This window comes from Tupaia chinensis, unplaced genomic scaffold (genome assembly GCF_000334495.1).
Source record: "Tupaia chinensis unplaced genomic scaffold, TupChi_1.0 Scaffold000427_1, whole genome shotgun sequence".
Lineage (NCBI taxonomy): Eukaryota > Metazoa > Chordata > Mammalia > Scandentia > Tupaiidae > Tupaia > Tupaia belangeri.
The window spans coordinates 229,719-246,885 of record NW_006159932.1 but is presented as its reverse complement, the minus strand read 5'-3'; the positions used below and the strand labels follow the sequence as shown (position 1 = coordinate 246,885).

The window sequence follows — 17,167 nt, the reverse complement described above, 5'->3', positions numbered from 1 at the left end:
GCACGGCCAGCGCGCGTGTCGCGGCCATGGAAGACGCGGGAGCTGTTGGCCCGGAGCCCGAGCCGGAGCCCGAGCCCGAGCCCGAGCCCGAGCCCGAACCCGAGCCAGAGTCCGCACCAGATCCCGCGCCCGACGCTGGCATGTCCGAGGCGTTCTCCCGACTCTGGGCAGATGTGATGGGCATCCTGGTGAGTTATCTCGGGAGAGGGAGGCGCGGGAAGGGCGGCTCGCCGCAGCCCTCCGACACCGGTGCGCCCTTCTCGCCCACCCACTGGGCACCCTGGCGCGAGAGTCGGCCTTCTCGGGCTCTAGTCCTTAGAAGGTTCAATAGACACGGTGTGGGATTTCAAACCTAATTAAAAAATAACCAGTCCCCGATCACACCAGAGATAGTTTTTTAACAGTTGGGTTTGATAGTCCTCGGTCGAATGTGAGACACCTGCTGAGAAGTTGGTCCGGCCAAGGCGAGGAAGAGCCCTTCAAAGTTAGTTTTGGGAAGAGGCTGCTGTGACTGATGCTTATCTCGTCACCCTTTGTCGTGTGACCGTTTCCTTACTCGGAACCGCCAAAATGTTTACTGACTTTGTTTGCAGTTGTTCAGTCTGTCGAATTACAGGGTATTTGTTTTATGTTTGGGGTTAAAAACAATAGGGTTTGTTTTGCTCAGTCTGTGTTGGCACGGAGTTTGAAATGTCCAGTGATTAAAACCGCCCAGGGATTTGGCTTAATTTTTGGAAAACAGTTCTTAGGCATGGACGTTGAAGCTGCTCACGGTTTAAAGCCTTGGGGAATGAGTAGGATTGCTGTGGTGGAGCAGTAGTTAGGCAGGTAGACTGGAATCTGGAGGGTGGGGGTTATTATAGCCAAACATCTTAATCCACACACAAAGAGGCAGTTTAGCATCAATATGTGAAATTGCCCAAATTGCCAGATGTGTAGATTATTGGGAAAGGCTTTAAGTTTGTTTAGAGATCGTTTATGCTTCAAATGGGAGATAATGTCGTTTTTAAAAAGAAACCCTTCCTGGGAATGGTAAACGATACAGCTGTCAGTTCCGAGGATAAGCTCTTGGCCTGTGAAGTGAGTCTGGTTCCCATCCTAGCTCTCCATCTGACTGCAGGACCTTGTTATCCATCCCTTCTGGTGCTCTGCTTCCTCGCCTGTAAAATGAGGACAGGAAAACTCGTCTCTTGGCCTGAGAGTTGGCGAACTTGTATATGAAGTGCTCGGCATACTGCCTGGCAGATAGTAGATGCTCAATAAATGTAGCTCTTTCTGGTTTTTTTTTTTTTTCTTGCCAAAAGAGTCCCATGTCTCATCTTTCCAGACATCCTGAAGTCTGAGTCTTTTTTATTTTCAGGTATTCATTGATATTTATGCTTATTACTCTACAGAGAATTAAGAAAGATGGGTTATAGTTCTGTTCTCACTTTCCACTTTTACATATGAGCATATATGCACATATGTGTTCATTTATATACATTACATATTTTTGAATATTTGTACAATATTTATACTATATATTGGATTAGAAATGTTCTACTTTTGCCTTTTCTGAATTTTATATATAAATGTATTCCTTTGCTGAAATTCTAGAAAACCTAATAAATATTTTTTTTTTTTCTGAGAGATTTTTTTGCTGTAGGGCTCATTCACTGGGTCAAGAGTCAGAGAGACAGAAAGTCAGAAGTCACCCCCATGGGGATGGCCCCAGAGCCATCCCTTCTCTGTTTTCTTGGGATTTTAGCCACACACGCATAGGCTCCTGGAGTGAGTTTCAACCACTGGGTCTGGGACTCGAACCATGGTCTGTCACATGAGAATCCAGCACCTTGACCACTATGCCACTTGTTGGCCCCCTATGAACATTTTTCAAAAGAATTATTTTATTTAACTTATTTATTTATTTTAATTCAACCAGAGAGGGACAGAGTAAGAGAGAGAGAAAGAGAGAGAGAGAGAGAGAGAGAGCCACCAGGTCCAGGACTTGAACAGCAATCCACCATGTGGGAGTCCAGCGCTCTTAACCACCACACCACCTGCTGGTATCCCCATGAACATTTTAAAGTTGTGGTGACTGGAACCAGCAGATGACATAATGGCTACGTTACTGGACTCTCATGTAGTTGACTGAGGTTCACGTCTCAGACCCGGCAGCTTAAAACTCAGTTCAGGCATGCGTGCTTACATGCCCAAGATCCGGAGAGGAGAATGGAGGAGATTCGATTGTGGTGTGGTCATCCCCCTTGGGGAGTGATTTCTCACTTTCTGTCTCTCTGTCTTTGTCTTTCTGGTAAGCCCACACGCCCTATAGCAAAAATCTCTCTATAAAAATAAATAAATAAATAAAGCTGTGATGTTAGGTTATTTAAGTTCATCAAGCAGGAAGTTTACCTCTTTTTTTTTTTTTGTAAAGAATTGCTTAATTTTATTAAATATTATTATTATTTTGAAATTTGCTATAGGGCACTTGTGCTCACCAGAGAGAGAGAGAGAGGGCAAATAAGAAAGCAAGCCACCAAGTCCAGGACTCAAACCGCGGTCGACCATGTGGGAATCTAGCACCTTAACCACCACATCACCTACCAGCCTCTTGTTATTTCTCAATTAGATCCTGCTCTGTAAATTTTCAGTCACTGAGAAAATGAGTTCGATAACCTCACATGGCATCCCTTACAAAGGTGTGGGCTGTGAGAGTGAGGAGGGTTGGGGAGCTGTCTTAAATGACATTTGGGCCAAGGGTTGTTGGGGGGACGCTAGGCTGGCAGGTGGCAGTTTCTGAAGATTTTCTTGCCCTTTCCTAGCAAATTCCAGCACAGTTGGTTCAGTTGTAGCAAGGTGTTCTTTGGCCCACTTAGAAGACAGGGTGTGGCTAAGAAGCTCAAACCTGTTATCCAAAGGGCTGATGCAGGAGCGGAGAAATAGGTGTCTCGTATGGAGCTCGCAAGAACATAAAGCTTGTTTCTCACAGGCTGCGTCCACTCATGTTTTCCCATTCTCTGTACAGCCTTATTTTCCTTTGGGGTAAACTTGGGCATCAGGATTGCTCTGGTTGTCAGAGGAAAAGGACACAGCTTACTTAACTGTATGGTCTGCAGGCAGATACCAGGCTGAAAGGGATCATCCTTCTCTATGTATCAGACGGTCATCATGTAAGTGTTTATAAAAACTGCATCTTTGGGGGAATATATCGACACTAAATTGATAGTTGACTTTTTCTGTTCTTACTGAAATAAAAGAGAACATTTCCTTCATTCTGCATGTAAAATATAGGATTTTGCAAACTTTGGACTCCCATGTAATCCACCACAGTTCGCATCCCGGACCCGGTGGCTTAAAACTCACACCGGGCGCATGTGCGTGCGTCCCCAGGATCCCGAGGAGAATGGAGGAGAAGGGATTGCGGTGTGGCCATACCCCCTGGGGGCTGATTTCTTGCTTTCTATCTCCCTGTCTCTCTCTGTCTTTCTGGCGAGCACACGCGCCCTATAGCAAATCCCCCCCCCCCCAAAAAAAAGGATTTTGCAAACTGTCAGCCCAGACAGATGAAGTGACTTGACCAAAGCCACCTATGTTGTTAGCGAAAGTGTCAGACTCAACCCCAGTTGGTTGGCCCCCACCAGTCAGGAACCTAAGGCCTTGATACTAGGCAGTGAATTACCTCAGATCAACTTAGTAGAAATATAATTACTGGGCCGGCAGGTGGCATGGTGGTTAAGGCACCAGACTCCCAGGTGGTCAGCTGTGGTTTGAGTCTGTGAGGTGGTGACTTGCTTTCTCACTTTCTCTTTCTCTCAGGTCAAATGAAAGAAAATAATTAAATAAAAAATTCTAAAAAGAACAAAAGAAGTGCAATGACCTCTAGTGCTTTTGGTCAGATGAGATTGGAAAGATTCATTTTTCATACTGGACTTGAAGAGGGAATGGAAGGTATTGGGGGAATTATACATTCTAACACGCGTGAAGCCTTCAAAAAATTTGTGGCAAATAGAATGAAAGTACACTTTTGTGTGTGTGTGCTTTAATTTTGCCAGAGAGCTTGTATACTTGCTGGGAAGGAGGTGGGGGAGAAACTGAGAAAGTACCCTCCCATGGGGGATGGTCACTCACAGTCCCTTCTCCATTTATCTTTTGGGATGTTGGGTGAACGTGCGCGCGCGCGCGCGCACACACACACACACAGAGCATGTTTTTCAAGCTGCAGGATCTGCAACTGGAGCAGTGCACTCAGCCATGTGGGATCGAGCCTCCCTAATCATCATGCCACTGGCTCACCGTAAAGTACCTGTTTATTTTCACGTAAAAAATGTTTGAAATCCATGCCTAGTTTTCACAATCTGCATTTTTTTCCCTTGAACTTTAGGAAGACCCCTTTGTACTTACCAGATAGCTTTCAGGCACAGTTTTTAGTTTACATTTTTTTTTTTCAGATTCTTCTAAGTGAAAAACCTCACAGCGGGGTAGGTAAGGATATTTTTGGGAATGGTGATGGCAAAGGGTGATGCAACTGGAATCACAGGATGAGGGTCCTGGGTTTGTGTCCCGGACCTCCCTGGGTACCCAGATGTGCACACGTTCTGTGTTCTGTGCTGTGAACCAGGCGAGCTGGAACTGGGAGTGCATTGCTGTACAGACCCTGTTGGGGGAGCCTGCCTCTCTCACGTGGAAGAAAGAAATAAAAAAAAAGCTTGTAGGTGCATGAGGCCAACTCTCTTCTTAATGTGCTGAGAGACACTGGCATTTGTCCCCTGGGGATTTTGTTGGTTACAACCAAGTGAAGGGTGTTGTCCCAGAGTCATGGATCTATGTAAATATGGGATGGTTGTTTGAGTTCATTAGGGCACATTTTGCATTTAAATTAATTCAGTTCATGCACAGTTAAGCTCCAAATAGTTGCTCTCAGATACTTGTTAACAAAGTGCTCGTTTAGGCAAGAAATAATAGTATAATTCCAGCATGGAAATGTAGCAGTGCTCAAGTAAATAAATGGTAATAAATGAGTATGTAAATGATAGAGAATGAAAAGAAAATGAGCTTGAAAAAAAATACTAGGTTGTGTGTATCAGGAGAACGGGGTCAGTATCTTACTTTTTCTTTCTGTCGCTCTTTTTTTTTTTTTTTTTTTTTTTTAATCTCTTGTGCCCAGGACTTACTGGGTGTTGAGAACATGGTTTTCTTTAATGAAAAAGAAAAAAAAAGTGTGAACTTCAATGCAGGAGTCACATCAGTACACAATTCTGTAAAGACTCCTGTGCCCGCTATAATGGGGTGCATTTATGAAGACGTTAATAAATTCTGCTCAGGCTGACACTACCATTTGAGCAGTTTCATCATGCAAATTAAAATGCCAGCGCTTCCACTGGACACCGTAATGGTACATTGCGAAACGACTGTGAGCCCAGAGCAATTAAAGCATGATCTTCCTGTGAAATGTGCCATTCTGTTCACTAACTCTGCAACACGTGGTCAGCCTGGGTCTTCAAAGCATGTCACCCTTCCCTGTGGCATGCTTAGACTTCTGCTGAGAAGTGCAAAACCAGTTCAAATCTGGTGGGACTTTTCCTCTTTTATCTTCCCTCCATTGTTGCAGATACAGCGTTGCCCCCTCCCCCTGCGTGGGGGAGGGTTTTTAAGAGCAGGAATTGCTAAGGTTATTAGGTATGGTTAGATATGGTGGATCGCTTTGTCCAGGACTGAGTATCCTGTGAGGATTCTTTAGCTTCTGCCTCTGGAACTGGAGGACCCACCTAAAGCTGAACCTTTAAAGCTACTTGTGAACTGGGAAGAGGATTAGTAAATGCTTATTGTTTGCAGGAGCCTGCAAAGATGCACCTCCCCCAAACCTGAGGTTTCCCGTTTGCTACTCTATTCCTACAATTTACATGGACACCCGTTTGCCAGCACTGCTTAGAGAATACCCATTGTATAGAGCTCCTGCAAACCTCGCCCTATCCCGATTCCTATGGAAACTACAGAAAGCTACAGAGTAGGCTTCAGTCCACAAAACTGTTTTTTTTTTAAAAAAGAAAACCTTGTTTTATTATTATTATTTAATTTTAAAAGAATTATTTTATTTAATTATATTAACTTGGCTAGAGAGGGACAGAGAGAGAAGGTAAGAAAGCAAGCTGCCAGGTCCGGGACTTGAACCATGATCAGCCATGAGGGAGAGAGAAAAAGCTGTCAGGTCCAGGATTTGAACCACAGTCATTCATGTGGGAGTCCAGCGCCTTAACCACCACACTATCTGCTGACCCTTAAAACTAGTATCTTTATCTTGCCTTGCTATTTATTCAGTCCTTAAAAACAAAACAAAACAAAACAAAAACCCAGAAAACCTAAAAACAAATCCCCCTCCTTCCCTCTTCTACTTTAAGCCCAGTGTGGGTGAGGGGAGACTCCAGTGAGATCCTGGGGAGCTTTTAAAATGCTAACTCTCCTGAAAGCAGTTGATTTACATATTCTCTTGGGAGGTGGCTTAAGTCTATCAGCTAATGACTCCATTAACTTTACGTCTTGGAATTTGAGAGTCAGCCCCACTTTCAAATATTCTGACTTCATCTTAATTTTATGTTCTTTTAACCAGCTGAAAGCCATACAGCTTTTATAAGTGGGGAAACTGTGGGGTGATCTAGTGGGAAGGATAGAAGGACAGAAGGGTGCTTGGAAGTAAGCCCTCCACTCCCTAATTTAGAGAGGAGGGGGTGGAGAGCTCTGGAGTGGCTTGACTCCCTCAAGGTAACTGAGTAGGGCCTGGATTTGGGAGTCCAGACACTCTCTTCTTTGCCAAGGACAGAGTTAATGGCTTTCATTCTGCTGGCTGGGGTATCTGAACCTTTTCCTGATGAGGGAGACCCCTGAGTTAAAGTGACCTTTTGTGTCCCCCTTCTCTGGCCTTTCCTACCATTTTCTGCCATTCTCTACTGTCCCTTTCTCCTCAGACGACCCTTCTGTCTTCTCCCTGGCTTATTCCTGATGTCCTTGTTGGGCGGCAGTCAGCACAGAGGCCCAGAGCTGTCTGGGCCCTTGCATATGCTGTCTTTTCATTTTTACTTTTTGCTATAAGGTGCATTGCTGGATAGGGACACACAGAGGGAGAGAACGTAAGAAAGCACCTCTCAGAGGTGATGGCCACACCGCAATCCCTTCTCCTCCATTTTCCTCTTAAGATTTTGGGAATACACACATGTGTGCCCAGTGTGTTTTCCAGGCCACTGGATCTGGGACTCAAACCACAGGGTCACCCATGTAGGACCCAGCTACCCCAACCACCATGCCATCATGTCAGCCCCATTCCATGTCCAGCTTTATTATGGCGGTTTGGGAATAGAGCCCGAGCCTCCTGGGTCATGTCAGCCCTGTCCACAGTATACTGCTTAGGCTGGGCTTTTCTTCATTCTTTTAAGCTCAGGCATGGGCTGAGTTAATGCAAGACATTTTAGAGATGTTATACTGTTCCCTTCTAAGGAAAAGACAATCTTTCTATGCACGTGTATGTATACACATCTGTATACCTGTCTATACTGGAGCAAATGATGTGGTTCCATAAAAAGGGGAATTATTATTTATAACAATGTGCACACTCTCCTGCAGTGAAATTACATGTAAATCCATCTTTTTTTAAAGAATTATTTTATTGAATTTTATCCATTTATTTATTTATTTTAATTTCTCCAGAGAGGGATAGCGTAAGAGAGAGAGAGACGAGTAAGAAAGTAAGCTGCCAGGTCTGGGACTGGAACCGCAGTCACCCATGTGGGAGTCCAGCGCCCTTAACCACCATGCCACCTGCCAGCCCCTGTAAATTCATCTTTTTCCTAGATGATTCTAGAGGGGAGTGAAGTGCAGGAATTCAGTTGCATAGACTCATTCATAAACATATCTAGCTCCATTTTACAAAGGACAGAAGAGGAAAACCTAGAACTAGATGGTTTTCTAGTGTATCATATTTTACAAAAATATTTATTTATTTAATTTTATATCATTATGACTATTATTATTATTACTTTATCTGGAGAAAGAGAGAACACGCAGAGAAGGTGAGAAAGCAAGCCACCAGGTCCCAGACTCGAACTGCAGTTGGCCATGTGGAAGTCTAGCGCCTTAACCACCAGACCACCTGCAGGCCTCTACTGTATTGTATTTTTAAGAGTGCTGGGTGCTGACTGTGTCCAGCTTGAGACTTCTCCATCATAACCCCATTGTTGCAGACATGCTTATCTATGGTTTAGAAACTTCCTCTCATACAGTAGAAATGAAATTCATCTCAAAATAGTGACTTTAAAGTGGTAGAGGATAAGACTTTTAGAATTATCTGTGCCATTTATCAGCCAGGCTGTGGTGTGGAGGTTAAGGAGGCTGGATCTCGCATTGTTAACTTCACTATTGGAGTCCGAGACCCGGTGACTTGAACAACACGCCTGGCTCATGTGCCCGAGTGCTGCAAATCCTGAGAGGAGAATGAAGGAGAAGAGATTGCAGTGTGCCTTCTCCCTCGCCACCACTCTGTCCCCGTGGTTTCTCACTTTCCCTCTTGGTCTTTAGTGCAAATGTCTGACAGCAGAAACTAAAAATAAAGAAAGAAAATAAAAAACAAAAAGAATTAACGGTATAATTTAATAGCAGTACATATAGACTAAGACAGAATTAACCAAACTTCAAAGTAAAATTTAATTGCGGGGGGCGGGGGGCGCACGTGAAATTGCCATATTTTTTTTTCTTCTTTTTGTTGGAGAGGCTTTTTTTTTTTTGCTATAGGGTGCCTGCGCTCGCCAGAAAGACAGAGAGAGCCAGAAAGAGAGAAATCATCCCCCGGGGTGGTGGTGGTGGTGGAGATGGATGGCCACACCATAATCCCTTCTCCATTCTCCTCTCTAGAATTTGGGCAAGCACACACATGCGCCCGGCGTGAGTTTAAGCCACCGGTTCCAGGACTAGAACCACAGCCATTATGCTAACTGCTGGTCCGAAATTGTCATTTTTTAACCTGGCCTGTTAATTTAGTTATTAATTTCCTTTTGGTAATGAGACCTGAAGGGGGAGGTCTGCCCCTCCTTAGCCCTGCTCAGAGCCAGCTGTGGCGTGTCCTTTCCTTTCATAAGCGTTCCCCGGGCGACTTTCATTCTTTATGAGGGGATATAGGGCGTAGCCTGTAGGTAACCTACCTGTGTCTTTTCCGGCATGTCAAGTCCTGTCATGGTGACTTCTCCACCTTAGAGACTGGGAATCCAGATTTTTGGTTAACCCTGACAATGGGATAGCGTTCCTCTCTGCAATCAGTATTTTTTTTTTTTTCCTTTTCTGAAGGGCTCTCCTATGTCGTAACTTTCAAGGTCATCAGTAAAACAGGATTACATTTGTATTTATAACATATGCGCTTCAGACTCACATTCCTGTGCTCATAGAGCTACTCGGATTTCTCATGATGCTTCATTTACATTTGTTTCAGTTTTGTAGGGAGTAGAGTTGGGCGGGGCCTCTGTTCACTGTGCCTGGTTATAGCTTTATTCTTCCTCCTTCCATGCAAGAAAGAAAGAAAATAGAGGTGCTATGAGAATCCTGGGATTTTAACTAAAAGTGTTGTTGAGAAGCAGAAAAAAAGTTCATACTGCTTGTTCTGGGTAATTTAAAATTGACACTAGATACCTCTGATTTTGTCAACATTAATAATTTTGTCTAAACTATGCTATCAGCCAGCAAGTTTTCTGTCCCCACTTTAGAGCGAAAAATATTTATAAGCCTTTTAAATTTTTTTTTTGACAAGCCAAAAGAGATAGTGAGAGAGAAAGGGGGAAAGGGAGAAAGCATACCCAAAAAGGCATGGTCACCTGCAATCACGTTTCTTTCATTTCTCTACTCTTGGGATTTGGAGCATGCATGCACATGCATGCATGCCCTGTGTGTTTTCCCAAGCTTTCAAAGGATTCGAACTGGTCGGCCACGTAGGAGTTGGCTTTATTAATCACAGGCAAGCCTTATAGGCATTTTTTGGTAGCGTTTCAATATTAAGTTATTTATAGAACAAAGGAATATTGTAGTTTGGTAACATATATCTTTGTTACAGGATTGCATTCATTTTCAAAGAATTTTAAAGACCTCACTTGTAAATAGTTAGGGATTTTGCAGATTTTCTTGTTTGAAAATGCCTGGACTTTATTGAAAGTTCAAAAGAAAGAAAATTTAACATCAGTCTGTTAATTAAAACATTTAGAAACAAAGGTTAAATATCTCTTTAAAAACTGAAACATAGGGACCAGCAGATGGCAGAATATTTACGTTGCTAGACACCCACAAAGTTGACAGCAGTTCAAGTCCCAGACCCTGCGGCTTAAAACTCACATCTGGCATGTGTATGTGCGTGGGTGCCCAAAGTCCCAAGAGGAGAATGGAAGAGAAGGGATTGTGGTGTAGCCAGGGGATTCTTGCTTTCCATCTCTGTGTCTGTCCATCTCTCTGGTGAGTGCACACCCTATAACAAAAATCTCTCTTTTTTAAAAAAAGCAAACCTGAAATAGAGTGTAGTAGAGTTGTTAATAGCAAAAGAACTTAAGATTAAGTTCAAGGGGCCGACAGGTGGCGTGGTGGTTAAGGGTGCTGGACTCCCATATGGGCAACTGTGGTTCAAGTCCAGGACCTGGTGGCTTGTTTTCTTATTTTCTCTCTCTCCCTCTCTCTCTCACTCTTACTCTGTCCCTCTCTGATCAAATTAAAATACATAAATAAAAAGTTAAATAATTCTTAAAAAAGTAAAAAGAGATTGAGTTTGGATCCTTAGTGGGCATGTAACCGGACAGTTACTTCACCATCCTCTGCCCTGGTTTCCTCCTCAGTAGAGTGAGGGTGAGAGCCACCTCCATTGCTGGATTCTTAGGAAGATTCACTGAGTCACTAGAACTTTACGTAGTTTCAGGTGAGTAGTTAATAATGCTAGTTATGATCAACTACACTATGAATAATAGGTGAATCCCTTTAGATAGAATATGGATTTTTTTCACCTTCCTCTTTATTTTAAAAATTTTGAAAGTTTATTTATTTTATTCTTGAGTGAGAGAGAGGAACAGGCACCCATTATGTGCTGAGACCCTCCTCTTGTCTTTCTCACCAGCTTGGATCACAGGTGTACGTGCGGGGCCAGCACCTTTCGGGTCAACTGGGATGGGACCGTGGTCTTCCTCACGGTTCCAGTGTTTCTGAGCGGTGTGTACTGCTAAAACCATGGTGGCTGGATCTCACTTTTATCTTTATTTTTAAAAAATTGATTTATTTCTTTTATGAGAAAGAGAGAGAGAGAGCTGGACAGAGAGACAGAGACAGCACTCCCAACGGAGTCCTGAGGGCACAGGCCAGCCTCCTGGGTCACATGCTCACGTCCAGGGTATTCAGGGCGGTTCTGGGACACAAACCTAGGATCATTCCCATGTGGGTCCATCTGGACCTCCTATTAAAATGGATGGTTGATGTTTTGTTTCACGTGTTCAGTTTGGGATTGCTCTTTAAAAAGAAAAAAAAAGAATTAATAGTATAAACATTTTGGTCATCCTGCTGCAGGATGATTTCTCATTTTCCCTCTCTCTCAGTCACACTGTCTTTGGTGAGTGTCCATGCCCTATAGCAATAAATAAATAAATAAATAAAGTGTATTCAAAATACTCTCTGTATTTAAGAGACAATTTTCTTTTTTTTTTTTTTTTTTGGAGAGATTTTCACTGTAGGGCGCGTGCGCTTGCCAGACAGACAGAGAGAGACATAGAGACAGAAAGCGAGAGATCACCCCCCATGGGGGATGGTCACGCCGCAATCCCTTCTCCTCCATTCTCCTCTCGGGATCTTGGGCACGCACGCACACGCGCCCGGCGTGAGTTTTAAGCCACCAGGTCCGGGACACGAACCGCAGTCGACTACGTGGGAATCCAGCGACATAGCCATTACGCTAACTGCTGGTTCCCCGAGACAATTTTCTTTAAGAAAGAAAATATATGCATGCTCTTGAATGGTCAGAACTTCCTGGAGTCAGCAAGATGTTTGTAATGAAACGATATATACTCCATTTAAATGGCACCCGGATCGCTATTTCCAGTTCTCTTTGTGTCTAAGTGGTATTAACAATAATATTAGAAATCTTTTTAATAGTTGTCTTATTAGCAACATGTAAGATAGTAAGAGCATCCACTTACCAGGAATTTGTAAACATGGTGGTTGGCCCCACCAGAGCCAAAAGCTCCTCCATGACACATTTTCATGTAAATGTGGCAGAAAGTGGGACTCATGGCTTGAGGAAGAATCATAAGCGTGTAATGAATAAGTCTGTACTTTGTTTTATTCTGAATCTAAAGCACACCTGAAGGGGAGCCAGCCAGGGGTGTGGTATTGAACTGCACTCTTTCACATGGCCAGCCGTGGCTCAGGCCCTGGACCTGGTGGCTTGAAAAATCACGTTGGCACATGGGCGTGTGATCCCAAGATCTCGAGGGGAGAATGGAGGAGGAATTGCAGTGTGGCCATCCCCCCACCCCGGGGCGGTTTCTCATGGTCTTGCTTTCCCTCTTTATCTCTGTCTCTATTTTGTGGGTGCACATGCCCTATGGCAAAAACCTGAAAAAAAAAGAAAAACAAAAATATTTTAATACCTCTTTTTAGAATACCTGAAGTCATTTGAAATTTTTGGGAAAGTCTCTAAGAACCATAAATATTTCTTCTGGAAAGGTAGAATTCTTTTTTTTTTAATCACAATCTCATCAAAAAGCTTTCTAAGAATGAGTAGTGTTAGGACATAGTCCCCTGAGGCATGGTCATTAGGCCTCTGTAACATGTTACTTATGTAACACGTGGCGCCCAGGTGGCAATTCAGTGAACAAGCCTCGTAACACGATGCAAAGGAGCAATTTGCCTTGATTAAAATATTACAAAACTGAGACTTCACGATGAGCCTGAAATTACGTAGGTGTCGAATGAGCCACAAATGAGACGTGAAAGACAGAGAACTGTCTGTGGTCTGTGATGTAACTGTAGCTAGCTACTGTTTCAACAGAACAGAAGGTCACGTGCTACCCTACGCTAACATTATGTCAAGAACTCCTCTGCTTGTTGGGGGCTCCACAGTCTGAATCCGAATCTTTAGTTTTCTTCTCCTTCTTTAATTTGTCAGAGGGCACATGTACTTGCCAAAGAGAGACAGAGATAGGGTGAGAGAAAGGGAGAAATCATCCCTAATGGGGCATGGTCATGCCACAATCCTTTCTTCAGTTCTGCATCCTGTCAGAATTTTGGGCATGTTGGGACCAGCAGATGGTGTCATGGTTATGTTGCTGGACTCCCACATGGCCGACCCTGGTTCAAGTCCTGGACCCGGTGGCTTGAAATTCATTCTGGACGTGTATGCGAGTGTACCCAAAGGAGAGGAGGAGGGAGGAGAAGAGATTGCTGCATGGCCATCCCTCCTCTGGGGTGATTTCTTGTCTCTGATGAGCACATGAACCCTATAGCAAAAATCTCTCTTGAAACAAAATAAAACAAAAAATAATTTGGTCATGCATGCACATATGCCTGGTTTGTTTTTCAAACTGCAGGGGCCAGGATTTGAACCACACAGTTGGCTGTGTGAGATCTGACTCCCTAATTACTGAGTTACAGGACTGGTCCTGGGGCCTGTGTTATTAGGAAGCAGAAAGTGTTTCCATAGAAGCCAGGAGGGGAGATAAAATAGAACCAATTCTTACCCTCCTTAAACATCACGTGATTTTTTTGCAGGCCACATCCCTTACTCTAAGAAGTGCTGCTGCAGAGGCCGGCAGGTGGTGTGGTGGTTAAGGGCTCTGGGCTCCCACATGGCCTACTGCAGTTCAAGTCCCGGACTTTGCGAGCTCAACCTGGTGCCTTATTGTCACCAGCTCGTGACTAGCTTTGAAATAGTTCGGTTTTTTGGGACCAGCAGTTGGCATAATGGTTATGTCGCTGCACTCCCACATAGTTGACCATGGCTTGAGTCCTGGGCCTGGCAGCTTAAAACTACTCACTCTGGGCACATGTGCATGCATGCCCAGAATCCCAAGAGGAGACTGGAGGAGAGAAGGTATTGTGGCCTGGCTATCCCCCCTAAGGAATGATTTCTGTCTCTCTTTCTCTCTCTCTATCTCTCTGATGAGTGCATGTGCCCTGTAGCAAAGATCTCTGTTACAAAAATAAATAAAATGGTTCGGTTTTATAATATTAGGTTTGGCTTTTAAAAAAATCAAGACATTAAGGCATGTAAACCTCTTGTTCGCATATCTGCAGGCTTACTGGCAGACAAGTTGGAGTAGGTTCTGTTTCAAGTCCTTGCATATAAAGAAGATGATGCAGGGCGAGAGTTGCTCAGGGCACTAGGTTACTGATGTTCTAGAGGATCAGCTAGAGACCAAATGAGCAAGCCAAAGCAGATCGTTTGGATTCCTGAATTCACTAGTCAAACAAGATAAGTAAGCGCTGGTTTATGCAATGTATCTGGCAGGAAGGCTTGGTGAGGCTCTGAGCATTGTTTTGGTAGGAAAAAATAATTTAGCAAAATGAATAGTGGAAGGGGTAGTGACTCTGTACTTTTCTGTGGTCCCGTGAGTCCATATTCAGACCAGCTGTGTTAGTGCAAGGGCAGGCATGCTGGCGTGTACCCGTGCTTCGGTTGTGGCCGTAGACACTATTGTACGACTAGGGTATAGCTAAATTCTTAAATAGCTTTTAAAACTAGGAGTGATCATCTTTATTTTTTTCCTCTAAATGTCACGCCTCCTTAGATAATTCTTTTTCTGGTTTTCTTTCTTTTTAAAATTTTGCTAGAGGGTACACACATTCGCCAGGAAGTGAGAAACAGAGAGAGGGGGAGAGGGAGAAAGCCATCCCCAGTGGGGCATCATCAGGCCATCATCCCTTCTCCTCCACTCCCCCATCCCTTTAGGACTTCAGGCATGTATGTATGTGTGCCCTGTGTGTTTTTCAATTTGCGAGGACCAGGACTCGAACCACAGGGTTGACCGTGTAGGATCTGCTCCCCTAAATACTAGGCCAAGGAGCTGGCCTTGTTTCTGGTCTTCTGATGGCATGTTTAAGCATCTATTGTGATTGGACTTTTTTGTACTTTGGGAGAGTGTGCAGGGTAGAACTGAAAGTTTTTCCTGCAACAGAGGAACTTAGAAATCCAGTCGTCAGCGGATTCTTTGGACGGCTTCCCTGCTGAGTCTTACACAGGTCTGCCCTCCACGCTCCCCAGTGCACCGAGCTCAGCAGGTGGAACACGGATCAGCCTATCATTTTGCCACTCAGTCAGCCGTAGCAATGGTTTTTTCCTAGGTTTGAGTGGAGGTTATATTTTTTGCGTGTTAGTTGAAGTTTTCTCCTTTTAAACTTGACTGACACATACCTGTTTTCTCCTTTCTCTTTCTTTTTTCTCTTCTTTTCTTTTCTTTCTTTCTCACCAGAGAGAGAAGAGAGAGAGGGAGAAAGTTAAGGGGAAAGTGAGAAATCACCCCCTGGGGGCGGGCCACACCACAATCTCATCTCCTCCATTCTCTCCTAAGGCTTTTTTAACCCCCTGGGGGAATGGCCACACCACAATCTCTGTTCTCTCCTTAGGCTTTTGCGTGCACACGCACATGAACCCAGCATAATTTTCAGGCTTCCAGGTCCAGGACTCAAACTGTGCTGTCAGTCATGTGGGATCCAGCACCTTACCCTCCATGCTACCTGCTGGCCTACAAAAATTTGCTTTTAAAACCTTTTTAACAAAGATGCTATGGGACAGCAGAAATAGTGGACCTAGTAGTAGTAAAAATAATGATGATGATGTTAATGTTAGCCACTGATGTTTATTGAGCATGTACTAATTGTCACACACTGTTAAGATCTTCAGTGACCCTGTGAGGTGGTATCATCGGTTGGATTGTGTCCCCCCCAGGAAGCTATGTTGAAATCCTATTCCCTGGTCCTTTTCCGATTTAACCAAGTTAATATAAGGTTGTTAAAGTGGGTCTTAATCCAGTATTCCTGATGTCCTTGTAAACAGAGGGAAGCTAGCAGAAAGACGTACTGAGAGAAGTACCACTTGGCAGTAGAGGCTTGGAGTGATGATCTGCAAGCTGAGGAAAACCGAAGATTGCTTGGCTAACCCCCAGAAGTTCACCAGAGGCAAGGGAGGATCCTCTTCCTACAGGTGTCAGAGCTCGCATGGCCTTGTTGACACCTTGATTTGTGGACTTCAGGCCCTTAGAACCATGAGACTATAAATCTCTGTTCTCTTTCTTTTTTAAGAATTATTTAATTTAATTTATTATTATTATTTATTTGCTGTAGGTCATGTGTCCTCACCAGAGAGAGAGAGACACAGAGAGAGAGAGAAAGGGAGGAAGAGAAAGCAAGCCGCCTGACTCGGAACTCCAGCTGCGGTGGGCCATGTGGGAATGCAGTGCCCTAACCACCACACCACCTGCTGGCCCCTAAATCTCTGCTGTCTTAAGCACTTAAGTTGTTGGCACATTGTTATGGCAACCCTAGGAAACTAATATAGGGGGTTATTTTGCTATTACAGGGAAGCAGCTTTGAGGAAAGCAAAGTCAAGGGAGAACAGAGGTTTTGGCTGGTGTTAGCTTCTTGCATAGCCCAACACCTTGACCCTTAGGAAAGAAGATGGAGGAGCTAAATAGTGAGTCTCAGGAACCTGGCATGGCAGCATAGAGACTAGTCAACAAGCACTTCCCAGCTGTGGGTGGGACCAGTGAGGATGAGAAAGACGGGCCCCATCCCCCAGATTCTTGAGTGAGTAAGGAGACAGACCGAGGGAAGTGCACTCAGTCTCCTGGGAATGCCCAGCATGTCTCACTAGGTTAGAGGAGCAGTGAAGTGGACCGGGGAGTGGGAAGACAGTGCAGCCGGTCCTGTCCTCCCACCACCAAGGCCCAGTGGCTTTGGGTTTCCCCTCTCCTCCGGCTCATCAGTGGCTCACCAGTGTTGCAACTTTATATTCTGTCACGAGGGTAGGAGACAGCGGGATGTGGTCGTGATGAGACTAAGAATGTGTTACATCTTTGTTCTGAGTGGGAGGATCTCTGCCCTCCCTCAGCCTCAAACACCACCCAGGGCAGAGTCGGGAGAGGGTGTGGAGTCTCAGCTCCGCATGGATCAGTGTCTCGGTGCTAGAGTTCTA

At 44.4% G+C, this 17,167-nt stretch overlaps 1 protein-coding gene across 1 annotated transcript in view; it reads left to right on the top strand.

Annotated features, from left to right (window-relative positions):
• Nucleotides 1-6: 6 nt before the first annotated feature.
• Nucleotides 7-17,167, top strand: part of SASH1 (SAM and SH3 domain containing 1) — a 234,245-nt gene continuing 217,084 nt past the window's right edge. Inside the window, 1 exon segment of the mRNA XM_006154951.3 lies at nt 7-188. Within this exon segment, the coding sequence (XP_006155013.1) occupies nt 27-188 (162 nt within the window). The 5' untranslated portion in view covers nt 7-26.